The sequence below is a fragment of the Oryctolagus cuniculus genome, chromosome 11 (assembly GCF_051225735.1).
Source record: "Oryctolagus cuniculus isolate XC-2025 breed Fujian yellow rabbit chromosome 11, ASM5122573v1, whole genome shotgun sequence".
NCBI classification, from domain to species: domain Eukaryota; kingdom Metazoa; phylum Chordata; class Mammalia; order Lagomorpha; family Leporidae; genus Oryctolagus; species Oryctolagus cuniculus.
The window spans coordinates 353,161-375,588 of NC_142877.1; the positions used below are offsets into that span (position 1 = coordinate 353,161).

General features: G+C 68.3%; 4 protein-coding genes across 13 annotated transcripts; 1 reads left to right on the plus strand and 3 right to left on the minus strand.

The window, feature by feature from the left end:
• Positions 1 to 76: 76 nt before the first annotated feature.
• SLC2A4RG (SLC2A4 regulator) lies at positions 77 to 2,899 on the minus strand. Of its 6 annotated transcripts, none has more exons than XM_051829115.3 (8): positions 2,637 to 2,899; positions 2,331 to 2,461; positions 1,580 to 1,668; positions 1,113 to 1,258; positions 942 to 1,042; positions 666 to 867; positions 513 to 583; positions 77 to 427 (listed from the first exon to the last, which is right to left on the minus strand). In XM_051829115.3, the coding sequence occupies exons 1-8, from the start codon at positions 2,757 to 2,759 to the stop codon at positions 316 to 318; spliced, it is 975 nt and encodes a 324-aa protein (XP_051685075.3). In that variant the 5' UTR covers positions 2,760 to 2,899; the 3' UTR covers positions 77 to 315. The 6 variants fall into 6 exon arrangements, 4 of the variants coding, with proteins under 4 accessions (XP_051685075.3, XP_069907708.2, XP_051685073.3 ...); XM_070051607.2 differs by having other exon boundaries at positions 666 to 864; positions 2,637 to 2,898; XR_011379807.2 differs by lacking the exon at positions 942 to 1,042 and having other exon boundaries at positions 666 to 864.
• Positions 2,900 to 3,253: 354 nt separating this feature from the next.
• On the minus strand, positions 3,254 to 4,482 carry LOC149123289 (uncharacterized). Of its 2 annotated transcripts, XR_016215686.1 has the most exons (4): positions 4,257 to 4,425; positions 4,087 to 4,147; positions 3,693 to 3,853; positions 3,254 to 3,615 (listed from the first exon to the last, which is right to left on the minus strand). XR_016215686.1 is itself a non-coding variant. In XM_089306904.1 (3 exons), exons 1-3 carry the CDS (start codon positions 4,344 to 4,346, stop codon positions 3,323 to 3,325), a joined length of 444 nt encoding a protein of 147 aa, XP_089163030.1. In that variant the 5' UTR covers positions 4,347 to 4,482; the 3' UTR covers positions 3,254 to 3,322. The 2 variants fall into 2 exon arrangements, 1 of the variants encoding a protein (XP_089163030.1); XM_089306904.1 differs by lacking the exon at positions 3,693 to 3,853 and having other exon boundaries at positions 4,257 to 4,482.
• A 1,498-nt stretch (positions 4,483 to 5,980) lies between these two features.
• On the minus strand, positions 5,981 to 15,187 carry ZGPAT (zinc finger CCCH-type and G-patch domain containing). Its single transcript, XM_051829112.3, has 6 exons — positions 14,736 to 15,187; positions 7,715 to 7,848; positions 7,441 to 7,596; positions 6,928 to 7,047; positions 6,431 to 6,833; positions 5,981 to 6,342 (listed from the first exon to the last, which is right to left on the minus strand). Exons 1-6 carry the CDS (start codon positions 15,170 to 15,172, stop codon positions 6,204 to 6,206), a joined length of 1,389 nt encoding a protein of 462 aa, XP_051685072.1. The 5' UTR covers positions 15,173 to 15,187; the 3' UTR covers positions 5,981 to 6,203.
• Positions 15,188 to 15,292: 105 nt separating this feature from the next.
• On the plus strand, positions 15,293 to 21,520 carry ARFRP1 (ARF related protein 1). 4 transcript variants are annotated; one of them, XM_089306909.1, is made up of 8 exons: positions 15,293 to 15,432; positions 15,581 to 15,679; positions 15,798 to 15,885; positions 16,224 to 16,306; positions 19,105 to 20,070; positions 20,284 to 20,354; positions 20,915 to 21,015; positions 21,323 to 21,520. In XM_089306909.1, exons 2-7 carry the CDS (start codon positions 15,587 to 15,589, stop codon positions 20,988 to 20,990), a joined length of 1,377 nt encoding a protein of 458 aa, XP_089163035.1. In that variant the 5' UTR covers positions 15,293 to 15,432; positions 15,581 to 15,586; the 3' UTR covers positions 20,991 to 21,015; positions 21,323 to 21,520. The 4 variants fall into 4 exon arrangements, with proteins under 4 accessions (XP_089163035.1, XP_051685080.1, XP_051685081.1 ...); XM_051829120.3 differs by having other exon boundaries at positions 15,314 to 15,432; positions 19,923 to 20,070; XM_051829121.3 differs by having other exon boundaries at positions 15,314 to 15,432; positions 19,989 to 20,070.
• The last annotated feature ends 908 nt before the right edge of the window (positions 21,521 to 22,428 follow it).

Here is a 22,428-nt window from a genome sequence, read left to right on the forward strand (position 1 = left end):
GTGTCCGTGTTTCCAAAGCCGCGTCCCCTTCGCCGACCTCACCCCTCCCCCCCCCAGGAGGCGTGTGAGGCCGAGGAAAACCCCAAAGTTTTTATTTTTCTCCTCGCCTGGCACGGCCCAGGCATGAGACACCTGAGCTTCGAAGACCTGGTAAAAACGTTTAGTGCGGCCGGGGTCGGATGGGCTCAGCGGCGGCCGGCGGGCGTGGGGCCCGGCCCAGTGGTGCCGTCGGCTGTAGTGCAAAACGCTGGCTTCTTGAGAGGCACTTTGGGTGGGGGGACAGGCCCTGTGGCGGGAGGGGACCCAGGGCGGGGCTCAGTCCAGGAACCGCTGGCAGGCCTTCTTCCACCGGCAGGCCGTGCACCACAGCTCCCGGCGCTCCATGCCGTACACCTTCCGGCACTTCTTGGCGTCCCCGCGGGGCCTCCTGGGGGACACACAGCGGCCATGGTGCACTGGCCGGCCGGCGGCTCCCTTCTGGTGCCTGCCCTGGCCCCTCAGCCCCCACGCACCTCAGGCTGGCACTGAGCTGGCAGGGCAGGGCGGGCACGCAGGTCCTGACCTCGGGGGGCGCCAGGCAGCCCTGGGGGGAGACACAGCCAGAGCTCGGAGCCCCTCCCGGGCGCACGAGACCGCCTGCACCTACCACCTGTGGTGTCACGCACCTGGTGGGCGGGGTCACTGCGGCCTGCCTGGGAGGGGGCCGCAGCGGTCAGCACAGGGGGCGGGAGCTCCGGGCGGAGGAGAGTGGGGGGCACAGAGGCCAGGCTGGACAGCCCATCGGCCAGCACGTCCACGCCGACGTCCAGCTCCGTGTAGTAGAAGTCCTCCTCGCCATCGCTCTGCTCGGGCTCTGCCTGCCTGCTGCTGGGGACGCACCCGCCAAGCTCAGAGGGCGGCCTGGGCCCCCCCACCCCGCCCAGCCCCAGGCCCCGCCGCACCCCAGGTGCACCAGGCGGATGTGTCTCTGCATGGCGGGCGCCGTGCCCAGCACCGTCCCACAGCTCTTCCACAGGCACTGGAACAGGACCCGGACCGAGCTCTGCAGACGGGGGCTGGGGTCAGCATCAGCCCCCTGTGCAGCCCCCACCCCAGCCTGCCCGCAAGCTCACCTTCTTCTTCCTCAGGGCGGGCTCCCCAAACAGGAAGTGGGCTGCCTCAGGGAACAGCGGCGGCTGCTCGCGGCTCAGGTCCCAGCCCCCGTCTCCGCTGCCCGGTGGCCGGGCCAGGGCTTCTCTCCAGGGCTCCCAGCCGGGCTCTGCGGGGACACACTGCTGCCGTCCCGCCCGGCCACCCCGACCCGCGCTGCGGCCCGTCTGCCTGGTCACCTGCGCCCAGCTGACACTGGTGAGCGCGCAGCCTCTCCGAGGAGGAGCCGGCCACAGGGGCCTGCAGAGCAGATGCCCCGCACCCGCCAGGTGGACACAGGACTCCCGTGTGCGGGAGGTGACGTGGAGGCAGCCGGCCCAGCGCCCACACCGCCGTGGCCTCCGCGTCCCTCAGGAAGGCGGCCGCAGGGCCCGGGTGGGGGGGAAGCCCTGGGGGGAAGCCCCGGGGGGGCACAGGCTGCAGAGCTCACCTGGGCTGTGGCTGCAGGCTGGGGCCGCCAGTGGGAGGGGGCCACTGCACAGGCTGGTCAGGGCTGCGGCGGCCACGACCTCCTCCGGCCTGGGGGAGACAAGGGGGGGCAGGGTGCGGGTGCAGCCCAGCGCGGCCTCCAGGCCCTCCCCGGGCTTGGGGTCCGTGTGCACATGCAGGCTGCCTGATCCTGGCGCTGGGCGGGAGGCCTGGCTCCACCCCTGGCTCGGGTTGCTGAGCCCGAGCGCCAGGAGTCACCAGGGCCGGGGTCTGGTCAGAGCCAGGGTTCTCTGCAGCTGGGCTTCGTGCCACCGTAGGTCCTTGGGACCCTGGCGCCGGGCAGGAGTCTGAGACGCCTGGGTGGGTGGGTGGGTGGGTGTCGGGCAGCGCAGGCCAGGCCCAGCCCTAGCCCCCCCTCCGGCACACATTAACTAGGGTTGTGCAATCGCGTCCGCGGGCGGAGCGCCAGGCCTGGGAGGGCGGGTGCTGCCGGCGGCCAGCGGCACAGGCGGGGACCCAGGTCCCTGCCGGACACAAGACACAGGCGAGCCCAGCGCGGGTCAGGCGCCCCAGGACTCAGGAAGCTCCGCCCCCCGTTCCGTGCCCAGCGTCCCCGCGCCGCTCCTCTGGGGCAGGCGAGCAGGGGTCAGGAGCAGAACCTTATCCCAGCACCTGGCGAGTCCTCTTTCGGCCTTCCGAGAGGGTCCCGCACGCGCGCCACCCGCCCGCCTGCCCCGCCCGGCTCGGCTCACCTCTGTGCTGGCACCGGGATGCGCGCCGACGCCGCCCCCGCCCACGGCCCCGGGGCCCCCAGGCCCGCGGCCCCCGGCTCCTGCGGCAGCGCGAACTCCGGGCCCGCAGAGCCGCCGCCCACGCAGGGGCCCTGCGGAGGGGGCAGACTCAGCGCGGGACGCGGCCAGCGCCCAGCCTCGTCCAGACTGACTCGCGGACACGCGCGGCCGCCCCGCCACGCCCCCCGGCCCAAACTTTGCGCAGCTCCGACGCCATCTTTGCAGCCATAGACCCGGGCCGGCGCCCCGCCCCCCGGCGCCCGGTACCTGCGGCGGCGCAGGCACGGTCGGGGGCGCTTGGGCTCGCAGCGCGTCCGGGTCCGGGCCCTCGGCGCCGGACTGGGGGCGTCCGCAGCCCGAGCCGGGCGCCGAGCGGCGCTCCGCCTCCATGGCCGGTCGGCTGCCAACGCTGCAGCGGCGGTGACCGAGTCTTGGACGCGGCCCGGGCCAGGCCGGGCTGGCCGGGCCGCCGACCCCAGCCCCGGATCGGGCCGCCACCCGCGCCACTCCGCCCAGCCCGCCCCCTCCCCGCACGCTCCGCCCCCTGGCGCCCATTGGCCCTCGCGCGGCACCAACATCCCGAGGGGGGCCCCGCCGCGCCCCCATTGGCCCGCTCTGTACCCCACCCCCGACAGGGCCGCTCCCGCGCTGGCCGGGCTCAGCCCCCAGCCCAGCCCCGGCGCCCGCGCGGCCCCGCCCCCAGGAGCGCGGGCTTATCCCCGCGCGCTCACGGCGCGGCCAGGGCCAGGAAGGGGCCGCGTTCCCCGGACACCAGCTTCCCGGCGGGTTACTCTCTAACCCGCGCAACCCGCCGCCCCCGCATCCCCGAGGTCGGAAGGGGGTCTCCGACGCTTCGACGAAGGGCAGGACAGGAGGCGCGCGCGTTTCATGTTCCTGATAAATGCGGTTTATTAGGACGAGGCTCGCGGCCCGGCTGTCCGGGCCTTGTGGGGTCAGCGGCGGATGCACGTGCTGGGGTGCTCGGGGCGGGGTGAGGTCTTGTAAGGCCTGCGGGGGAACGAACAGGTGGGAGCCCCCTCGCAGGTGTCCATGCCACCCTCGGGCGGAGGGGGGGCCGGGGCCTCGGGCACGCGAGGTCGCGTCTCTCGAGTGCTCATACACGGTTTCCAGGGGCCGCTGTCCAGGCCCAGGTCCAACCACGCCCCAGAGAGTGGCTGCCTTGCCCCGGGGCGGTCGGCCTGCGTCTCCCCATGCGCTTGCAGCCCCTGCAGTCCAGGAGGTCCACCTACAAGAGGACGCGCGCAGGGGTCGGCGCCACCCACACGTGAGGCCCTGCGCGGCCCTGCACACGCACCCCTGTACCTGAGCTGGTGGGGCCACCCCGGCCGGGCCCCCTGCAGCTCCTGGGGGTCAGCCTGTCCTGGCCTCCGGCCGCGGGCATACTCAGCTGGTGGAGCTGTGCCCTTGCCTGCAGCACCAGGTTGGCCGCCGGGCCGGCCGCACACTGGAGGTAGCTGCTGGGGCTGGAAGGCAGAGGGGGCTGCCTGTGGCTGGTGCGGGCGCAGGAGGTCCGGGCAGGTGAGGGTGGGGGAGTCCCCGGCCCACCCGGCATCCCCTCTGCGCTCATCTCTGTGGGGCGGCTTGTGCCGGCCGGGTCCGACTGACGGAGCGGAGGTGGGCTCCAGTCAGCCTGACAAGGGAGCCGGGTTGTCCCCCACCTGGCCCGCCCTGGCCCCAGGGACAGCCTGGCACTCACCACCTCCACCACCAGCATCAAATGGTCCCGTGGCCCAGCCGGAAGCCTCCGCACCCGCCTCCTGGGGACAAGAGCGGTGTTACTCCAGTCGGAGGACGGGGCCGGAGCAGTCGGCCTGGGTGCGAGGCACTGCCTGCCCGGACGAGAGAACACAAGCCCTGCGGGCTTACCTGCAGCAGGCAACGCCGCCCAGGGCCCCGCGGGTGTGGAGGGGGCCTGGGGGCAGAAGAGAAGGCGCCCACGTGGTGGCCCTTTTGCATCTCGCCTGGGTAGATTTGAAACACGGCAAGCCCTGGCCCTGCCCCAGAAGCACTCACATTCCCGCCCGGCTCTGGGCTCCTGGTGAAGGGTGTGGTGCCCCATCAGCCAGTGAAGGTGACCCTGGTGATGGCCCAGCCTGGCCAGTGAGGAACAGAGGGCAACTGTGACCCGGCCAAGGCCCCAGGGGAGGTCAGACGCCTGGCCTGTGGGCCGCAGACCTCACCCACAGCTGCCCCTGCCTCGGGCCTCACCGCAGTCTGGCCTGAGCGGCGGGGGAGGGGGAGGCCAGACCTGGGGAGAGGCCTCTGGCTGAGTGGCCCCCCACGTCCCAGGCCCCAGGCCCCAGCTCTCCTCTGCCCAGGTGGTACCGGCGCAGGTCCTTACCAAGGCCATGGTAGGCAGCTCTTCTCAGCCCGTCTAGGGGAGCTCCCTGCCTCACCCAGCAGCCAGCAGCCAGCAGCCAGTACCACAGCCTCACCCCAAGCTGGCACCTCCGGGACAGCCTCACTCGTGTCCGCCTCGGGCAGGGCTGGTGACGCGGATGGGCAGCGGCTGTCTCCGACCCTGTCCAGCTGCCCCTCAGGGGTCCCAACTTCTTCCTTCTGTGGTCGCCCCTCACCCAGCTCGCTGCTGGGCAGAACAGGGCACGGGGCCGACCCCCTCGGCTGGGAGACAGGGAGGACGCCAGCCTTCCTGGAGCCCTGTGCAGCATGCCCCCCCCGACACCCACAGCCTTCCTGGAGCCCCGTGCAGCATGCCTCCCCCCCGACCCCCATAGCCTTCCTGGAGCCCTGTGCAGCGTGCCCCCCCGACCCCCACAGCCTTCCTGGAGCCCCGTGCAGCATGCCTCCCCCCCGACCCCCACAGCCTTCCTGGAGCCCTGTGCAGCATGCCCCCCCCGACCCCCACAGCCTTCCTGGAGCCCCGTGCAGCATGGCCCCCCCGACACCCACAGCCTTCCTGGAGCCCCGTGCAGCATGGCCCCCCCGACACCCACAGCCTTCCTGGAGCCCCGTGCAGCATGCCCCCCCCGACCCCCACAGCCTTCCTGGAGCCCTGTGCAGCGTGCCCCCCCGACCCCCACAGCCTTCCTGGAGCACTGTGCAGCGTGGCCCCGACACCCACAGCCTTCCTGGAGCCCTGTGCAGCGTGCCCCCCCGACACCCACAGCCTTCCTGGAGCCCTGTGCAGTGTGCCCCCCCGACCCCCACAGCCTTCCTGGAGCCCCGTGCAGCATGCCCCCCCCCCGACACCCACAGCCTTCCTGGAGCCCCGTGCAGCATGGCCCCCCCGACACCCACAGCCTTCCTGGAGCCCCGTGCAGCATGCCCCCCCCGACACCCACAGCCTTCCTGGAGCCCTGTGCAGCGTGGCCCCGACACCCACAGCCTTCCTGGAGCCCTGTGCAGCGTGCCCCCCCCGACACCCACAGCCTTCCTGAGCCCCCTGTGCATTGTGGCCCCCCCCGACCCCCACAGCCTTCCTGGAGCCCTGTGCAGTGTGCCCCCCCACCGACACCCACAGCCTTCCTGAGCCCCCTGTGCATCGTGGCCCCCCCCCGACACCCACAGCCTTCCTGGAGCCCTGTGCAGCGTGCCCCCCCCCCCCGACCCACAGCTCAGCCTCCACGGAACACTGATGAAGTGACTTTAATGTCCTAAGGAGAGGCCCAGCACACGGCAGGTGTCCGGAAGTGACCCTCCAGCCCCACCTCCACTGGACAGCGTCTGTGTCCCCGAGGCCAGGGAGCCCACCACGGGGCAGCCTGGGAGCAGAGTCCTTCTTCAGGCAGTGTCCTGGGGTCAGGGCGGCCCCGGGGGCGGGGTCCTGGGCCTCCAGCCCCGGGGGTGGGGCCTCTAGAACTCCGTCATCTTCTTGTGGGTGTCTGCCTTGCTCTGCGCCCGCTGCAGGCCGGCCTCCTGGGCGCGGAGCTGCCCCAGCCGCCGCTGGGCTCCTGCCAGTTTCTCTTCCAGCTGGGCGGCGGCCACGCTGTACCTAGGGAGGGAGCAGTCAGCATGGACCCCGGCCCACTGCCCCCAGGCCAGCCTGCTGCTTCCGGGCCAGGTGTCCGCAGCCTACATACCGGCCGGTGTTCCGGGCCAGGGCCTCCTGGATGGCCCGGATGTCCCGCTGTGTCCGCTCGATCTTCTCTTCCGTCTGGAGGAGCCGCAGGCTCAGGGCCTGCTTGGCGCTCTTGCTGGCGTGGTACATGTCCTTGCCCCTCCTGGACGGGGCCACCTCGGCCTCCGGAGCCCCAGGGGCCTGGCCTTGAAGCTTCTCATTCAGGAAGTCAAACAGGCTCCGAGGGGGCGGGGCACCCCCGGGCCCGCCCCCGCGCCCCCGGCTCCGCGGGGCCCTGCTGGCGCCTGCCCCATCCCCCTGCGCCCTCTTCTGCAGGATCTCCGCACACTGGTCCAGCGACTTCCCCCGCGGCAGCACCACCGCCTGCACGGGCTCCACCCTGCCTTCCAGGTTGCGGCCCAGGCCTGGGGAGACAGGGGCTGGCCGTGCTGCTGCTGCACCCCAGGGCTGTCCTGGGCACCCTCCCCCGCCTCCGGGCAGCTGACAGCTCACGCTCACCCTTGCCAAACTCATAGCCCATCTTAGCCAGGAGTCTGGAGCCGATGGCCCGCGTGTGCGCCTCCCAGCCAGCAAAGGCAGAGCTGCAGGTCCCAGTGTCCACGGCGCTCGGCTCCACCACTGCAGGGGACAAGACGGCAGTCACTGGGCCAGGCCAGATCCCAGCTCCCGGGCACGTCCCTGTGCACCTGTGGGCTCGTGACCGCCCCCAGCTCCCCCCACACCTCGCTATGGCCCCTTCTCCAAATCCCACCCTCGATCCTGCCTGCATCGCCCAGGGTACAGGGCCAGGGACACACCAGTCTCTGGAGGGCTGGCCACGCCCACCAGCTTCCCTGCCTGCCACTTCTGCCCCAGCAGTCTGGACGCTGTCTGGACGCCCCCTGGTGCCAGGCCCTGGGGCTGCACGGCCAGTCCTCCCGCGCATGCTCAGCGAGGACCGAACAGCCGTCCCCACTGGCCCCGCTGGGCGTCCCCCTGTCCTGGCTCCTGGGCACCAGGCCGTGGCCGTACCGCGGGCATAGCTGGCGCCGTCTGTGTCGCTGCTCTCCGAGTCGGAGGACTCGGTGGCTTCCGTGCGCAGTGGGGGCAGGACGCCGTCGCCTTCCACCACCGCTTCCTTCAGCAGCAGGGAGTCGAACTTGACTGTGTAGTAGCCACTGTCCACATCTGCAAGGACAGGCAGGCTGAGGTGAGCGGCTACAAGCGGGGAGCAGGGGGCCAGGCAGGGTCCACCCCAGGGAGGCGCTCGGAGGCCTTCCCAGGAAGGTGACCGGGCCAGCCTCACCAGTGATCCGCGCTGGGTGCCAGAGGCCGTCCTGGTGCTTGGCCAGACACGCAGAGCCGACCTGCAGGGAGCTCAGGTCCGGGTCCTGGAAGGGACGCAGCTCATCGACAGGGACCACCTGCCCGTGGGAGAACCTGCAGAGAGCCACACCGGCTGCTGATGGAGGGCACGCACACACGCGTGTGCTCTCGCACGCACACACCTGTGCTCACAGAGGCATGCACACACTGGGCCTCTGCTCATCCACGTGTCCTGGGCTACAGGGACCACGTGGCAGCAGCCAGTCTCGCTCCTGCACACACTCAACCTCTGCCTGTCCTGGGCCACGGTGACTGTGGCCACACCCTGGCCATAGCCTTGGCCCCTCCCCAACGACTCCACCCCAGACAGAAGCAGTCAGTCCCAGCAGACGGGCTGGAGTGACTGCAACAGCGGCGCCTCCACCCTCAGCTCCCAGTGGGCAGCAAAACCAAAACCAAGACCCAGAAGAGACAACGAAGAGGAAATGGCGCGGGCAGACACAGGGCCGTGACCTTTCACCTTGCCCAATAAGACACAGAAATCCCGACTGCATCATTTCAAGAGGGCACGCGTATCTGGCCCTACGGGGGTAGCTCCGCGGCTGCAGCCGCCGCCGTCCTCAGGCCAACAGCTGAGTGGCGCCGGCAGCTGTGACTGTGCCCAGGATGGCTGGACAGGGCTGCTGGCGGGGGGAGCTGCCAGACACCCCGCACTCCCGACACAAGCCTCCCAATTCGGAACAGGCTGAGTAGGCCGCAGGCTTTCCTCCAACTGGAAGACCCACGCCTGGGGAGAGGACCCCACACAGGCGCACAGAGCTCACTCCCTGCCCGCGTCGTGCAGGCACAACACGGAAAAGCTGCACCTGGGGTCTGCACGTTTTAGGGTTCATTTATGGGAGAGGCGGAGAGGCCCTCATCCGCTGGTTCACCAAATGCCCACAACAGCCGGGCTGGGCCAGGCTGAAGCCAGGAGCCAGGAGCTCCACCCGGGGCCTTGCAGGGGCTGGCAGGGGCTGGAACACTGAGCACCCCGCCGCCCCCGGCTGCTTCGCAGCTGCGGGAGTGCTGGCCTCACTCACCGCACCAGAGACCGGGCCGCACTCGTCTCACAGCTGAGATACACATCTGTGCCCAACGGTTACAGTTTGGAGCCTTTTGGATCCTGGATCTTGGATCACCTTTAGCTGAACAAGGGCTTCTAGAAATGCCACCATTTGCAAAGATTTAGCAACACAAAGACTTGGAAACAACCACCAACCACAGGAAGGGGAGGGAGGGGAGTCACCCACGTCCACAGAGGGCGCCCAGGGTGACAGAACAAGCAGGGAGCCAGGCAGGTGCCGGGGGCATGCACGCACGCACGCTCCATACCACAGACAACATGGCACAAATTAGCTGGCGGAAAACACAGGTTTTATCTTTTCATTATTAGTTTTTAGATTTATTTATTTGAGAGGCAGAGTTGCAGACAGACAGGCCTTCCATGCGCTGGGTCACTCCCCAGACCGCTGCAACAGCCAGGGCTGGGCTAGGCCAGAGGTAGGAGCCCGGAGCTCCACCCAGGTCTCCCGCGTGGGTGCGTCACTGCAGCCTCCCAGGAGCGCTGCCGGGGAGCTGGATTGTCCGTGCAGCAGCTGAGACGTGAACTGGGCTCCTGAGGGATGCTGGTGCTGCTGGTGGCTTAACCACTGGGCCACAAGGCCAGGCCCAGAGACGGGCTTCAAAATTCACAAATAAAAAACTCCAACCAATTACCCACCTCCCAGCAGTCACAGATATACATCCCCCCAGCAAGTGTTTAGGACTCTACAAGATACGCCTAGAAGTGGACGCCTGTCACAGCCCGAGCCGCACTCCTGGGCTCCTCCCCGGGTCGGCGCCGGGGGCGGCCACACACGGCAGAAGGGCACGGGTGAGCCAGGCCCTGGCGCCACAGCAGTGACTCCTGAAACTCACAGCTCTGGTCGGGGTGGGCGCAGGCACAGCGCGCGGAGGCTGCCAAGGCACCGGCACCTGCGCCGCTGGCTGCTCTGCTTCCAACACAGCTTCCTGTGGACGTGCGCCCTGGCAGGCGGCAGGGACGGCTGGACACTCGGTCCCCGCCCCCACGTGGGAGGCCTGGAACCAATCTCAGGCTCCTGTTTTGTGTGTGTGTGTGTGTTGACAGGCAGAGTGGACAGTGAGAGAGACAGAGAGACAGGTCTTCCTTTGCCGTTGGTTCACCCTCCAATGGCCGCCGTGGCCAGCGCACTGCACTGATCTGAAGCCAGGAGCCAGGTGCTTCTCCTGGTCTCCCATGGGGTGCAGGGCCCAAGCACCTGGGCCATCCTCCACTGCACTCCCGGGCCACAGCAGAGAGCTGGACTGGAAGAGGGGCAACCGGGACAGAATCTGGTGCCCCGACCGGGACTAGAACCCGGTGTGCCAGCGCCGCATGGGGGGGGATTAGCCTAGTGAGCCACAGTGCCGGCCAAGGCTCCTGGTTTTGGCCTGGCCCGATCCTGGCTGTTACAGACACCTCAGGAGCGAACCAGTAGGTAGAAGATCTCTCCTGCCTTTCAAAAAAGGACGGAGAGGAAAGGCGGGGGGAAGAGAAATTATATAAAAGGAATTAAATGGAGATCTGGGTTCCAAAAAAAAAATACACCAGATGGAGGGAGGGCGGACAGCACAGGAGACTTCTGTGCCGTGGTGCAGGAGGCCAGCGCGGCTCTGGAACCGAGGCGCACACACCAGGAGGGAGCCCGGAAGCCGCGGCCTGGCCTGCGGTGCTGAGCGCGCCACACCTGTGTGCCTCCTGCTGGTCTGCTGAGAGCTACAGCGCTCTAAAAAGAAAGCCTCTTTCTAACTCCCCGGGTGAACGCAACAGCAGGTAAAGGAAATCAACAGAATCAAGTATTCTGAGAAATAAAGAGAAACAGGATGAACAGGCTCGGAGGCCCGCACACGGCACACGTGCTGCCGCCTTCCGAGCCCAGCAGGAAATCAGAGGGAAAGGCAGGAAAAAGATTTGATAAAATAATGGGTGAAGACTCCCCAGATTTGGTGAAACAGAAGAAAACACGGGGCTGGCGCAGTGGGTCAAGCTGCTGCATGCGACGCTGGCTCCCCCATCAGTCTGAGTCCCCGCTGCTGTGCTCCCGAGCCAACTCCCCGGCGATGCCCTGGGGAGACAGTGGGAGATGGCCTGCGCACTTGAGTCCCCGCCACCCACACGGGAGACCCGGACAGAGTGCCAGGCTCCTGGCTTTGGCCTGCTCCAGGCCTGACTGTGGCAGCCATTTGTGGACTGAACCAGTGGATGCTCCGTCTCCCCTCTCTGTCACTCTGCCTTTCAAATAAACAAAACAAAGCAGTGGCCAGCTTTGTGGTGCAGCAGGTAAAGCCACTGCATCCCATGTGGGCACTAGTTCAAGTCCCAGCTGCTCCACTTCTGATCCAGCTCCCTGCTGATGGCCTGGGAAAAGCAGTGGAAGCCAGTCCAGGTGTTAGGCCCCTCCCACTCACATGGGAGACCCAGATGGAACTCCTGGCTTCCGCCTGGCCCACAGCTGGCCACTGCGGCCATCTGGGGAGTGAAACAGTGGATGGGAGATGTTTCTTTTTTTAAAGGTTCATTTATTTATGAGGACAGTGCTGTGGCACAGATTAAACCTCTGCCTGCAGTGCCAGCATCCCGTATGGGCACTGGTTCATGTCCTGGCTGCTCCTCTTCTGATCCAGCTCCCTGCTAATGCACCTGGGAAAGCAGTAGAAGACGACCCAAGTGCTCAGGCCCTGCACCCATGTGGGAGACCCAGAAGAAGTTCCTGGCTTCGGACTGGCCCAGCTCCAGTCGTTGCATCCATCTGGGGAGTGAACCAGTGGATGGAAGACCTTTCTCTCTGTCTCTCCCTCTGTCTGCAGCTCTCTCTTTCTCAAAAAAAAAAAAAAAAAAAAGTTACTGAGAGACTGAGAGGGAGAGGTGGAGAAGGAGGGGAGACGGGGGGGGGGGGAGGGGGAGAGGGGGAGAGGGAGGGAGAGTGAGAGTGAGTCTTCCATCCACTGGTTTATTTCCCAAATAGCCAAAATGGCCAGGGCTGCGCACGGCAGATTCCAGTAGCCTCTTCTGGGTCTCCCCCGTGGGTGCAGGGGCCCAAGTGCTCGGGCCATCCTCCACTGCCTTCCCAGGCCACAGCAGGGAGCTGGATGGGAAGTGGAGCAGCCGGGACTCGAACCAGCGCCCAGAACAGGACGTCGGCACTGCAGGCAGACGCTCTGCCTGTTCTACCTCAGTGCCGGCCCCTCTAACTTTGACTTTCAAAAGAAATGAATGAATCTCTAAAAGACAAAACAAAATCTACAGATCTAAGAGGCTTCCCGAACCCACGTGGGCTGAGCAGAGTCACACCTGGGACTCACCGCAAGTTACTCAAGGCCGAGGACAGAGAACACTTCAAGGGCTGAAAACACAGGCGGGCACTGACGCAGCGGCTAAGCCGCCCTGGGGGCACCGGCAGCCCTCGCTGAGGGCCCGGTCCTGGCCCAGCTCCCTGCCCGTGCGCGCCCTGGGAGGCAGCAGGTGACGGAGCAAGGGCTTGGGTCCCTGCACCCACGTGGGAGACCGGCCGGGGCCTGGTCCCGCCGCGGCTGCTGCAGGCATTTGGGGAGTCAATGAGTCAAGGGAGAGTCTCTGTCAAATAAAATGAAAACAGCAATAAACAGGGAGAGAACTCGTTCTTCATGTACAGGGCACAGCAATCTGCAGGAAGACGCCGCCCAGCGCCGCGTGGCGACAGCCGAGAAACCCGCACCCCACCGGGACGCGGGCCTGTCCCGCGAGGAGCCCCACGGGAGTCACCAGACCACAGCGACCGCAGCTCAGGCTGACAGGGAAGGGCGGCGGGACAGCGGGCGCGTGTGCACACGCGTGCCGGTCGGGGCTGGTAACTGCGCTGCCTCCAGGAACTCAGCTCCTCCTGAGGCTCGCTCAGAGACCCCAGGGAAGTGACTGGACAGGGCGGCTGAGGGCCAGCGACAGACAGGAAGCCAAGGACCCAACTCTGAGAAGACGGAGCCATCAAAACCGTCAGAACCAGGGCCGGCGCCGTGGCGCAGCGGGTAAAGCCACCGCCTGCAGGGCCAGCGTCCCACGGGGGCGCCAGTCCGAGTCCCGGCTGCTCCACTTCCCATCCAGCTCCCCCGTGAACGATTCTTTCTAAAAATGTATTTATTCGAGAGGACAGACTTTACTGGTTCATCTCCCAGATGCAAACGACGGCCAGGACGAGGCCAGGCCAGGGCCAGGAACTCCACCTGGGGACCCAACGGCCGGAGCCCTCCCTGCTGCCTCCCAAGGCCCACAGTAGCAGGAGCTGCAGGCGGCACTGCAGGGGGACGTGGGGTCCCAACAGCCCCCCACTCCAGTCGAACGCCCGTGCGTGGGCTGGAATGGAGCTCTGATGCACGCCACACGGTAATGGGCCCTGAAACCAGGGCTAAGTGAAGTAAGCCACAGAAAAAGGCGGGGTGACAGGCAGATCCCACTGTGACGTGTGGAGACACGGCCGATCAGAGACAGCAGGGGCTGGCCAGGCCGGGAGCTACGGCAACACCAAGCGGGGGCTGGTGCTGTGGCCGAGGGTGAAGCTGCCGCCTGTGGCGCTGGCACCCTACTGCAGTGTGGCTTCCACTCCAGCTCCCTGGTCACGCGCCTCGGAAGGAAGCAGACGATGGTCAAGTGCTGGGGCACCCCGGCTCCAGTCCTGGCTCCAGCCTGGTCCAGCACAGCCCAGTCCTGGCTCTGGCTTGGTCCAGCCTGGCTGTGGAGGCCCCCTGAGGAGTGAACCAGTGGGTGGGAGATCTCTGTCTCTCCCTCTGTCACTCTGCCTTTCAAACAAATAAATAAATTTTTTGAATTTGGTGTGGCCTTGTGGGGAGTGAGTCAGCGGATGGAAGATCTTCGTCACTTTGTCTTTCAAATAAATCGATCTAAAAAAGACAAGGAGTGCTGAGCCAGGGCGCGGGCGAGCCTGGGGAGCCCGGCCAGCGGCCACTGCTGGAGGGGCGGCTATTTCCCGGCCAGCTGGTCAGGGAGTCCATCTGGTCACACAGCGTCTGACCTCACAGCCCGGCACAGCGCCCAGTTCCGTCGAGGGAGGGGGTCTGAGACAGTTTTTTGGCCGTCCTCGCCAGACACAGGGGAAACAGAGTCCAACCCGGGCCCCCGCAGCTCCCGGTCAGGCAAGGTCACTGCCGCCAGGGCTCGGCCGGGCAAAGCTCTCCCTGGAGGCGGGGACAGAACAGAGAGGCAGCATCCACAGGGCTGAACACACCGCCCACGCGACACACGCCGGGACGCCTCCAGCAAGAGCAGGCGCACCAACGGCAGAGGCGGCACACTGCAGGGGACCCACGCAGCGGGAGCCCAGCCCGTTTTGTTTCTGTTGTCTTAAAAGTCCAGGAAAACAACTTTGCAACCCTAGCCGTGCTTGGGCAGGTGTATGTAACCCGCTCTGCAAGTCTTCAGAACGGCCGGGCCGCCTCGGCCAGCAGCGCCCGGCGCCTGCTGCCCCCGCCATGCGGAGCGGCGGGGACGGAGCCCCGAGACCCCGGGCAGGAGAGCCCAGCCGCCCCGCCTGCACGCTACAGCAAGACTCCAGGGAGGAAGCAAGGAGGGGAGACGCGGGAGACGTGCCGGCAAGGCTGGGCCCCGCGTCGTGGCCGCCCCGCCCCCTTCTCCAGCCCTGGCCGCTGCGGCCATCTGGGGAGTGACCAGCGGATGGATGACCTCCAAGTCGTTCAAGTGAACGAATACTTTTACAAAGTCGGGAAGGGAACGCAGGGGCGCGAGACTGGCAGAGCCAGGGCAGCGGGGGAGGTCACGGCGCCGCCCCTGCTCTGCGCACGCGGGGGGACCCCCGCAGGAAGGTACGCTCCACGTCTTCCCGCGGAGGCGGCGGCTGGGCCGCACCGGCTCCGGCCTCCCGCAGACGCGCCCGGGGGTTCCCGCGCCTCACCTGCAGCGCTCCGTGAAGCGGCACCTGCCCTCCAGGAAGAACGGGCAGGGCTTGAGCGCCGCGCGCGTGGGGCACAGGCAGAGCACGCGCACGCGCGCCGCGCCGCCGCGCGCCTCCTCCGTGCCCACCACCATGGCGTTGTGGTACTCGGCCGAGCCCCAGGCGCTGTAGAAGGGGGCGTTCACCTTGGTCCCGCTCAGCTCCTCGGCGGGCGCGGGCGCGGGCGCGGGGCCCGCAGCGGCGGCCGGGGCCGGGGGCTCAGGCGGGGCGCCGGGCCCGTCGGACGCCAGGCCGGCCTCGGTGAGCTCGATGAGCTCCCGCAGGTCCCGCTGCAGCTGGCGCAGGTCGGCCTCCTCGGGCGAGTCCCGGCCGGCGCCCAGGGCGCGCTCCACCTGCTGCAGCTGCGCGCGGTACGTCTGCAGGGCCGCCTCGTCCATGCCGCGGGCCGCGCGGCGCCGGGGGCGCCCTCCGCCGCGTCCGCCCGGGCCGGCCTCCTCCGCGCGGCCCCCGGGCCCCCACCACAGCCGCCCGGCGCCCCTTCCGCCCTCGCCGCCGCTGCCGCCGGCACTTCCGCTCCGCGCCGGAAGTGCCGGGCGCGCGGGGGCCGCCGGGACGCGTCCCGTCAGGCGCCGCGCGGGGTCGGCGCGGGGTCGGCGGGGCCCGGCGCTCGGCTGCTCCGCGCGTCTGGCGGGCGCAGGTAGGCTGCGGGCCCGGGGGCCGTGCGGCCGGGACGCGGGGCGGCGGGAGCCGAGGCCCGTGCGGGAGCCGCCCCCGGGCCCGCCTCGAGCCTGGCGGGGCGGGGCGCGGGCCCGGGCCCGACGGCCGTGACGTGTCTCGGTGTCCAGGGCAGGATGTACACGCTGCTGTCCGGCCTGTACAAGTACATGTTCCAGAAAGACGAGTACTGCATCCTGATCCTGGGGCTGGACAATGCCGGCAAGACGGTAGGTGCCCGGCCGCGGCCCGGAGCGCTGGGCTGGGGCCAGGCCCCGCCCCCTGAGCGGCAGCGGCTCGCGGCCCTGCCTGCACTGGCCCCCGACGCCGCCCGCCCTGTCTCCCCAGACCTTCCTGGAGCAGTCGAAGACCCGGTTTAGCAAGAACTACAAGGGGATGAGCCTGAGCAAGATCACCACCACCGTGGGCCTCAACAGTAAGGCGGGGCCTCTGGCGCGGGTGGAGCCCTGAGCCTGCTGTGACGGCCACGGCCCAGCAGCTGGCCACCGCAGCCCGGCCTGACTGCTGCTGACCCCGGGGCCGCCCTGACCGATGGTGACCCCAGACCCTGCCCTGCCCTCCTCTGCTGACCCCCAGGGCCTGCCCCGACTGATGGTGACCCCAGACCCCGCCCTGACCGATGGTGACCCCAGGGCCTGCCCTGCCCTCAGCCGCTGACTTCCCAGCAGCGCCAGTGGGTTGTTGGTCCCCCAGGAGCTCTGGCACGTGTGTGTCCAGGGGCAAGGTCACGAGCCTTTCCTGTTCTCTGTCCAGTCGGCACCGTGGACGTGGGGAAAGCTCGCCTCATGTTCTGGGACCTGGGCGGCCAGGAGGAGCTGCAGTCCTTGTGGGACAAGGTAAGACGGCCCTGCGCTGCCCCGCCCATGCCATGCCGCCCCGCCCCGCCCACGCCATGCTGCCCCGCCCACACCGCGCTGCCCGCCCACACCGCGCTGCCCCGCCCATGCCATGCCGCCCCGCCCACACCGCGCTGCCACGCCCACACCGCGCTGCCCGCCCACACCGCGCTGCCCCGCCCATGCCATGCCGCCCCGCCCACACCGCGCTGCCACGCCCATGCCATGCTGCCCCGCCCACACCCACACCGCGCTGCCACGCCCATGCCATGCTGCCCCGCCCACACCGCGCTGCCACGCCCATGCTGCGCTGCTCCACCCACAAGGCACTGCCCCGCCCATGCCATGCCGCCCCGCCCACACCGCGCTGCCACGCCCACACCGCGCTGCCCGCCCTGCCCGTGGTCCCTGCTGTCCCTGCTCCTGTCGGTTCCCGAGTTGCGCCACCTCTTGTCTCACTCAGCCCCTTCCCGGAGTGGCCCCAGAAGTGGTGGTGGAGCGTTCCCCCGGGGCAGCGGGCAGGCGTCCAGGTGCGCAGTGAGGAGAGGGTGTGGCTCATCTGAGGGTTTAAGGAGTTCGGTCCAGGGCCAGCACTCTAGGGTCAGACACAGCCGGTGAGTGTGGGACTCGCAGGCCCGGCTCAGGCTCACGTGTGCAGGGGACGCCCGCGCTGCCGGGTCAGTGTTCCCGGTGAGGAGACAAAGTGGGGGCCCCGGGGACCCTGCCTCCCCCAGAGTGAGTGCACACCTGCTCCCCCCCCAGTGCACACCTGCTCCCCCACAGTGCACACCTGCTCCCCCCAGTGCACACCTGCTCCCCCCAGTGCACACCTCCCCCCAGTGTACACCTGCCCCCACAGTGCACACCTGCTCCCCCCCAGTGCACACCTGCTCCCCCAATGCACACCTCCCCCCAGTGCACACCTGCTCCCCCAGTGCACACCTCCCCCCCAGTGCACACCTGCTCCCCCAGTGCACACCTCCCCCCAATGCACACCTGCTCCCCCAGTGCACACCTCCCCCCACAGAGCACACCTCCCCCCCAGTGCACACCTGTTCCCCCCCCAGTGCACACCTCCCCCCCAGTGCACACCTGCCCCCCCAGTGCACACCTGCTCCCCCAGTGCACACCTCCCCCCAGTGCACACCTGCTCCCCCAGTGCACACCTCCCCCCCAGTGCACACCTGCTCCCCCAGTGCACACCTGCTCCCCCACAGTGCACACCTCCCCCCAGTGCACACCTCCCCCACAGTGCACACCTGCTCCCCACAGTGCACACCTGCTCCCCCAGTGCACACCTGCCCCCCACAATGCACACCTCCCCCAGTGCACACCTGCTCCCTGTGGGCTTGGAGCTATTGTCACCACAGGATGCAGAAGTGGCAGAGGTCAGAGTGTGGACACACTGGGCCTGGGTCTCCCCGGGTCCTGGCCTCGGCACTCTCCCTCCACGGTGGCCTCAGGCTGAGGGCCACTGCCTCCCCTCGTGTCTCTGAGCCCCCAGGGTGGCTCCCTCCCCACTCACTCCAGCCCTGCCTGTGCCGGGCCCCGGGTCCAGCACAAAGCAAGGCAGGCTAGCCCCTTCCCCGGGGAGCTCCTGCCCCCATCGGTGTGCCAGGTTCAGCGCAGCCCTGGGGCTGGGCACAGGGCCCTGGCCTCTGGCACTCACCAACTGCCGTGTTTGCCGCTGTCCCGCTTTCTCTTGACCACAGGCTCCCCTTCCCGGACCCTTCTCCCCGCCAGGCACATGTGGACCATCAAAACCAGAGACCAGCCAGGCCCGGGCCTGCTAGTCCAAACCAGGGGCACACAGGTGTTCTTGTCCCACACAGGGGTATTGGATTTGGGACCGGCAGCGTGCAGTGTGGTGTGGGCCAGCACCCAGAAGGCAGCCGGCAGGGTGGGGGTAGTGGAGTCAAGGCTGTGTCACGCCAGGCTCCCCATGTCACGCCAGGCTCCCCTGTGACACACCAGGCTCCCCTGTGTCAGGCCAGGCTCCCCATGACACACTAGGTTCCCCGTGTCACGCCAGGCTCCCCTGTGTCATGCCAGGCTCCCCGTGACACACCAGATTCCCTGTGTCATGCCAGGCTCCCCTGTGACACGCCAGGCTCCCCATGACACGCCAGGCTCCCCATGACACGCCAGATTCCCCGTGTCATGCCAGGCTCCCCTGTGTCATGCCAGGCTCCCCATGACACACCAGGTTCCCCGTGTCACGCCGGGCTCCCCTGTGACACGCCAGGCTCCCCATGACACGCCAGATTCCCTGTGTCATGCCAGGCTCCCCTGTGTCATGCCAGGCTCCCCGTGACACACCAGATTCCCCGTGTCATGCCAGGCTTCCTGTAGTAGGTCAGGCTCAGTGGGCTGGGGCTCTGCACGTTGCCTGGCGGGTCACCAGGTGGCCTTGTAGCCACTGGGCACAGCGTGCACCCCTGGGCAGGAAGGCCATGACACGGCCAGCCCACCAGCGCTGTGCCCTGGGGTGGGGGCATCGTAGTCTGGAGGGGCTGCACCCACTCTGCTGGCAGTGGTCCTGTGGCTGCCTGAGCCAGCAGGGTCTCCCATGGTCACTTGAGAGACAGGAAAGGGGGTGTCTGCAGCCTCTCTGGCTCCCAGCCTCCCAGGAAGCACTCCGGGTGGGCTCTGGGCTGAGGCCGTGTGGGGGTCATGGGCCAGTGATTTCCGGGAGGAGTGACCCCTCCCCACCCCGTCAGGCTCTGATGGTGAGGAGAGCCCCTCCCACTGGGCCCCCTTCCTGTCCCTGTGGCCACCATGTGTCCGTCTCGTCTCAGGCCAGAGCTGTGATGGGCCGTGCGTCAGATCGAGGCTGTCACTGTCCGCGTCCTGGCCTCTGGTGCCCCCTGTGTGACCCACACCGAGGTGCAGCTGAGTTCCCGCAGGCAGGGGCCCTCGGGGCCAGGCCTCTGTGGCTCCTGCAGGTGCTGGCCACCTCCGGCCTGTGTGCCCGTCAGGCTGGGCATGTGGGCCAGCCTCTGGGTGCCTGTGCCGGGGTGGGAGAGGGGGTTCCTCTGGGCAGTGGGAGGCCTTTAGGGCCTGGGGCCTCCCCATGTGCTGTCTTCGAGGGGCCCTGCTGGGCGTGGTGGCTGGGGAAGGCCCTCGCTCAGACCTGCCTTTGGGGCTTCCTCGCCCAGCTGTGGTGCACCCTCTGCTGGCTGCCCCCGTGCAGTGCTCGCCCTACCCGTGCTGGGTGGCGGGACGGTGCTGTCTGCTCCGCGTGCACCTGGGCTTGCTTGTGGGATAGAAACCTTGCCAGGCTTGTGGCTTACGTGGGCACCCTGCCTGGCCCTGCTCGCCGCCCTCTGGCTCTCTCAGACCCAGCGCTAACCACATCTGGCCTGCAGACGGGCTGCTTCACGCGTCGGGCTGACTGCTCTCCATCCCTGTCTGTTGCCCATGCTCAGGCCCCACGCAGGACAGGGCCCTCAGGTTCTGGGGAGGACAGGAGGGAGCAGGGGACCAGGAGGCGGCCGCTGGGCCCTGGTGTGGGGCTGACTGCTCCCGTCGGGGCTTGTGAACTCAGTTCCTGGGGTGGTCACACACCTGTCCGTCTCCCTCTTCCTCGTGGCCTCTCCTGCTGCCTGTGCCGCAGGGCCCAGCTAGGGGGCCTTGGCCGGCGGCAGCCCCAACCCTGCATCGCCTCCCGCCTTCTCTGCAGTACTACGCGGAGTGCCACGGAGTCATCTATGTCATCGACTCCACCGACGAGGGGAGGCTGCTGGAGTCCAAGCAGGCGTTCGGTGAGTGTGGCCAGGTCTCTCCCAGGCAGGGGGCCACCAGGTCCAGTATGGACACCCGTGTGTCCAGATGCTGCCTTGCCAGGGGCCCCTGAACACATGGCCCGGAAGCACTCCGGGGGGTGGGGGACACGTGGCGGCCTGGCCACGTCACAGTGTGGTCAGGGCTGGGCTGCTGGATGCGGGATGCCAGGTGCTGCCTCTTGCCCTCCACAGAGAAAGTGGTCACCAGTGAGGCGCTGGACGGTGTCCCTGTCCTGGTGCTGGCTAACAAGCAGGATGTGGAGGTGAGCCCCCCCCCCCCCCCCCCCGCCCCCAGAGAGCTGCTCCAGGGCCTCACTTCCGGGCTCAGACCCTCCGGGAATCACCGGACCTGAGCTGTGCCGGGCGTCTTCTCGCCACTGGAGGGAGCCCAGAGCCCAGTTCTGCTGGGTCCCCGGCGGGGAGCTGGTCCCTGAGGCCGGCATCTCTGCCAGCCCCACCCCCAGAGCCGGGATCCTGGTGACATGGGCCCTGCCGTCCAGGAAGTGGGGTGAGGTCCTGGGGCAGCCCTGCTCCCACTCCCAGGCCCTGGCCCTGTCTCACCGCCTGTGGCTCTGCCCCTGGTCCTGAAGCCGCTAACAAGGAGGGGCATCAGGACTGGGCAGAGCACATGGCTGTGAGCGAGAGCCCGCCCCAGCCCGGAGCTCGCCAGGAGCCCTGTGCGGGTGCTGAGGTCCTCCCTGGGCACGGCCGGCTGCAGGCAGGCTCTCGCCGTCCACGGTGGACACACAGCCCAGGCTGTGTGCTGGGGACAGGGTGGACGTGGCCTGTGGTGGGGCTGCCCTCATGGCCTCCCCTCCCCCAGCCTTGCCTCTCCATCCCTGACATCAAGACGGCCTTCAGTGACTGCACCTGCAAGATTGGCAGGCGCGACTGTCTGACCCAGGCCTGCTCGGCCCTCACGGGGTAAGTGGGCCCTCACCCGGCTGGCCACCGCGGGTCCCATGTCCCACCTCACACCCCCTGCTGGCCACTGCCGGTTCCACGTCCCACCTCATGCCCTCTGCTGGCCACTGTGGGTCCCACCTCACACCACCTGCTGGCCACTGCGAGCCCCACCTCATACCCCCACCTCATACCTCCTGCCCTCCCCCTCCTGGCCACCGCGGGTCCCACCTCACGCCCCCTGCTGGCCACTGCGGGTCCCACTTCACACCCCCTGCCCTCGCCCTGCTGGCCACCACGAGTCCCACCTCACACCCTGTGTCTGCAGCAAAGGCGTGCGTGAAGGCATCGAGTGGATGGTGAAGTGCGTTGTGCGGAACGTCCATCGGCCACCGCGGCAGAGGGACATCACATAGGCTCGGCCACCCGCGTCCCGGACACTCTGGCCCCTGGGCCGCCCGCTGGGGGGGGCTTGCTGCGCCCTCCCTCTGTGTGCTGTTTTCTCTAAGACAAATGTTGCTGGACACCCAGGCTTCGCTGTGGGGAGGGGCTGCTGCACCGAGGGCGCCCTGGGCAGGGGTCTGGATGGAAATGGGGCAGGAGGCAGTAAGTGCGGCCACGTCCTCTGCCCAGGGTCCTGCAGGTGGACTGGGGTCTGGGCCGGCCTGCTGGGATGAAAGGCCTGCTGGAGCCCTGGGCTCTGACACAGCCTCGGGATGGGCGGGGCCAGGAGACCTTGCTGGCTCCATCACCTCATCTGAGCCCGGGGCAGTGCGAAGTGGTCAGTATCCTTGCCCCTCTCCCCTCCCTTGGCCAGGCCTGGGTGGGGCAGCGTGGACACAGGTGTTGGGCCAGGGCTGGTGGCAGGGGGTGCACAGGCCCTGCAAGTGAGGCTGGCCCTCCCCATAGGACCCCTGGAGCTGGGAGTGCCCAGTGCAGGCCAGGTGGCGTGTGGAATAAAGATGCCTGACTGGCTCCTGGCTCCTGCAGGCAGCCAAGGGGTGGGAGCTGGTGTGGGCGGCTGCTAGTCCTGGGGTCGCTGCAGGGGACCTGTCCCCCCATGAGTCAAGCCAGGGGTGGCTGTGCCCAGCTGTGGAGCTGAGGCCGTAACCACTGAGAGCAGGATTGGGGGCTGCACCTGCCACCGGCCGGCCATTCCCAGCAACCCTGCACAGAGCCCGTCAGCTACTGTCACAAAGTGTCGCAGAGCAGAGTGACAGGGAACAAACACCGCAAGTCTGCTTTGGTGCGGCAGGTGTGCGTGTGAATAAACGAGGCGTGGTACGCCAGTCTCAGCCCACGGGGAAGCAGGCAGCGCGGCCAGCGAAGCGCCCACAGCAGCGGCCACCACTGTCCCGTCTCCCCCCTCCAGGGGCTGCTGATGCAGCGGCTCCTGCAGAACCACGTGGTCTGCACCAGGGCACCGAGCCCACC